Genomic DNA, 2,884 nt, shown 5'->3' on the forward strand with positions numbered 1-2,884 from the left:
GATGGAGCTGAGGAACATAGAAATTAATTCCCATTCTGGCCACTAGATGGAGCTGAGGAGCATAAAAATTACTTCCCATTATGGCCACTGGGTGACGCTGAGGAGCATAGGAATGAAATACTTCCCATTATGCCCATTAGATGGAGATGAGGAGCATAGGGAATAAATACTTCCCATTATGACCACTAGATGGAGCTGTGGAGCATAGGAATTAAATACTTCCCATTATTGCCACTAGATGGAGCTGAGGAGCATATAAATTGCTTCCCATTATGGCCACTAGATGGCGCTGAGGAGCATAGAAATTACTTCCCATTATGGCCACTAGATGGAGCTGTGGAGCATAGGAAAATACTTCCCATTAAGGCCACTAGATGGAGCTGTGGAGCATAGGAAATAAATACTTCCCTCCTAGGTGGCACTTGTGCCCCTGAACTTGGGCAGACTTCGTTTCGGTGGCTCCTTCTGGGGTTTCGAATTGGCCACTGAGTAGGAACAACTAGTAAAATGAGATCACAACTTAACAGCCAATCAAAGACCGTTTAGCCGCCGGTGGCCATTTTTGATTGACTCGCAGCTCAACTGCTCCATAATAAACGCCAAGTCCACACACAGGGAAGATCAGAGTTCTGGCCTTGGCACACACCACTCAGGGAAATGAGAAAAGTAACCTGAGATTTATCACTAGGACTCGGTTTACGGCGGAGATAAGAGGCTCGCCTTCGGGTCTAGCTGGCCGGCTCGTCCTGGTGAGAGAAGGAATTCACTTCGCAGTAACTGAAGCCAACGGCGGAGTGGTGCTGGAAGCCCGGTGACGAGTGGCTGGCGATGTGCTTGGTCTGCTTCAGAGTGTCGTGTAAGAGTCCCTTCAGTTGTCGGTTTTCATTGGACGCCGACTCCCAGATAACTTCAAGTTCACCTTCTACTCGTCTGGAAGAAAGAAAAAAAGAAAGACGTTCAATTGTTTGGCAGAGCGAGAAAAAAAAAAAAAAGGGTCTGAAATTACAATCGGCTCCTTCCGCTTCGGTCTATTTTTAGCCTTTTCAGAAGAAGGTTATTTTGGAAAAACATTTTGTTGATCTGCGGAGAGCCGAGCGGCCGATACCATGGAGCGGTGCCGGAAATCTCTGCCTGGCACAGACTGCTGGATAAGAGGACCTGTCAGCTGTGCGGATGACTTCCTTATACGTAGTGCCCAGGGCAGCTCATAATAGCACAAAACAGCAAGCGATTATTTATGTCGTTATTCAGCATTTATACCATTCCAGCGGCGTATAGTCTTATGTCCCTCCCACAGTCATACGGGCACACAGAGGCACCAATGAAAGTGTTTGTCTGGGATAAAAAAAAGGCCCCAAATCTATTTTAATTCCAGGTTGTACTGCAATAAAAGAGGAAAAGGACCAAGGGGTGAATACTTTCACAAGCTAATAGATAGATAGATACACACACTATATTGTATACACCGATCAGCCATATCATTATGATGACCACCTGCCTAATATTGAGAAGGTCCACCACCTTCTCCTGACCCCTCCAGGCATGGGCTCCTCTAGACCTCTGAAGGTACGCTGTGGTATATGATGACCACCAGCCTAATATTGAGTAGGTCCCCCTTCTACTGACCCCTCCAGGCATGGACTCCACTAGACCTCTGAAGGTGTGCTGTGGTATCTGGATGACTTCCCCTAATATTCAGTAGGTCCACCTTGTCCTGACCCCTCCAGGCATGGACTCCACTAGACCTCTGAAGGTGTGCTGTGGTATCTGGCACCAAGCCGTCAGTAGCAGATCTTTTAAGTCCTGTAAATTGTGAGGTGATCGGCCTCCGTGGATCGGACTTGCTTTTTCAGAACATCCCACTGATGATCGCTTGGATTGAGATCTGGAGAATTTGGAGGCCAAGTCATCACCTCAAACTCATTGTTGTGTTCCTCAAACCATTCTTGCAGTGTGGCAGGGCGCATTATCCTGCTGAAAGAGACCACTGCCATCAGGGAATACCGTGTCCATGAAGGGGTGTACTTGGTCAGTGACAATGTTTAGGTCGGTGGGACGTGTCAAAGTGACATCCACATGAATGGCAGGACCCGAGGTTTCCCAGCAGAACATTGCCCAAAGCATCACACTGCCTCCACCGGCTTGTCTTCTTCCCATAGTGCATCCTGGTGCCATCTCTTCCCCAGGTCAGTGACACCAACGCACCCGGCCATCCATATGATGTAAAAGAAAACGCGATTCATCAGACCAGGCCACCTTCTTCCATTGCTCTGTGGTCCAGTTCTGATGCTCACGTGCCCATTGTTGGTGCTTTCGGTGGTGGACACCGGTCAGCATTGGCACCCTGACCGGTCTGCAGAAGCACAGCCCCATACACAACAAACTGCGATGCTCTGCGTGTTCAGACAACTTTTTATAGGAACAAGCATTCACTTTATCAGCAATGTGAGCTGTAGTATCTCTTCTATTGGATCATACTACACGGACCAGACTTCCCTCCCCACGTCCATCAACGAGCCTTAGCGGCCCATGACCCTGTCACTGGTTTGTTTTCCTTGGACCACTTTTGGCCGGTCCTGACCACTGCAGACCGAGAACATCCCACAAGAGCTGCAGTTCTGGAGTTGCTCCGACCCAGTCGTCTAGACATCACAATTTGGTCCTTGTCAGAGTCACTCAAATCCTCAACTTGTCTTGCCTAATATATCCCCCCCAGTTCCAGGTGCCACTGTAATATATCCCCCCACTTCCAGTTGTCATTGTACTATATCCCCCCCACTTCCAGGTGTCATTGTACTATATCCCCCCCACTTCCAGGTGTCATTGTAATATATCCCCCCCACTTCCAGGTGTCATTGTAATATATCCCCCCCACTTCCAGGTG

General features: G+C 48.6%; 1 protein-coding gene across 1 annotated transcript in view; it reads right to left on the reverse strand.

Annotated features, from left to right (window-relative positions):
- Positions 1 to 649: 649 nt before the first annotated feature.
- CEP89 (centrosomal protein 89) overlaps positions 650 to 2,884 on the reverse strand; it is a 62,166-nt gene continuing 59,931 nt past the window's right edge. The window contains exon 18 of the mRNA XM_018570743.1: positions 650 to 930. Coding sequence (XP_018426245.1) covers positions 729 to 930 — 202 coding nt within the window. The 3' untranslated portion in view covers positions 650 to 728. The remainder of the gene's footprint in view (positions 931 to 2,884) is intronic.

The sequence above is a fragment of the Nanorana parkeri genome, unplaced genomic scaffold (genome assembly GCF_000935625.1).
Source record: "Nanorana parkeri isolate BGI_ZX_2015 unplaced genomic scaffold, ASM93562v1 scaffold1590, whole genome shotgun sequence".
NCBI lineage: Eukaryota > Metazoa > Chordata > Amphibia > Anura > Dicroglossidae > Nanorana > Nanorana parkeri.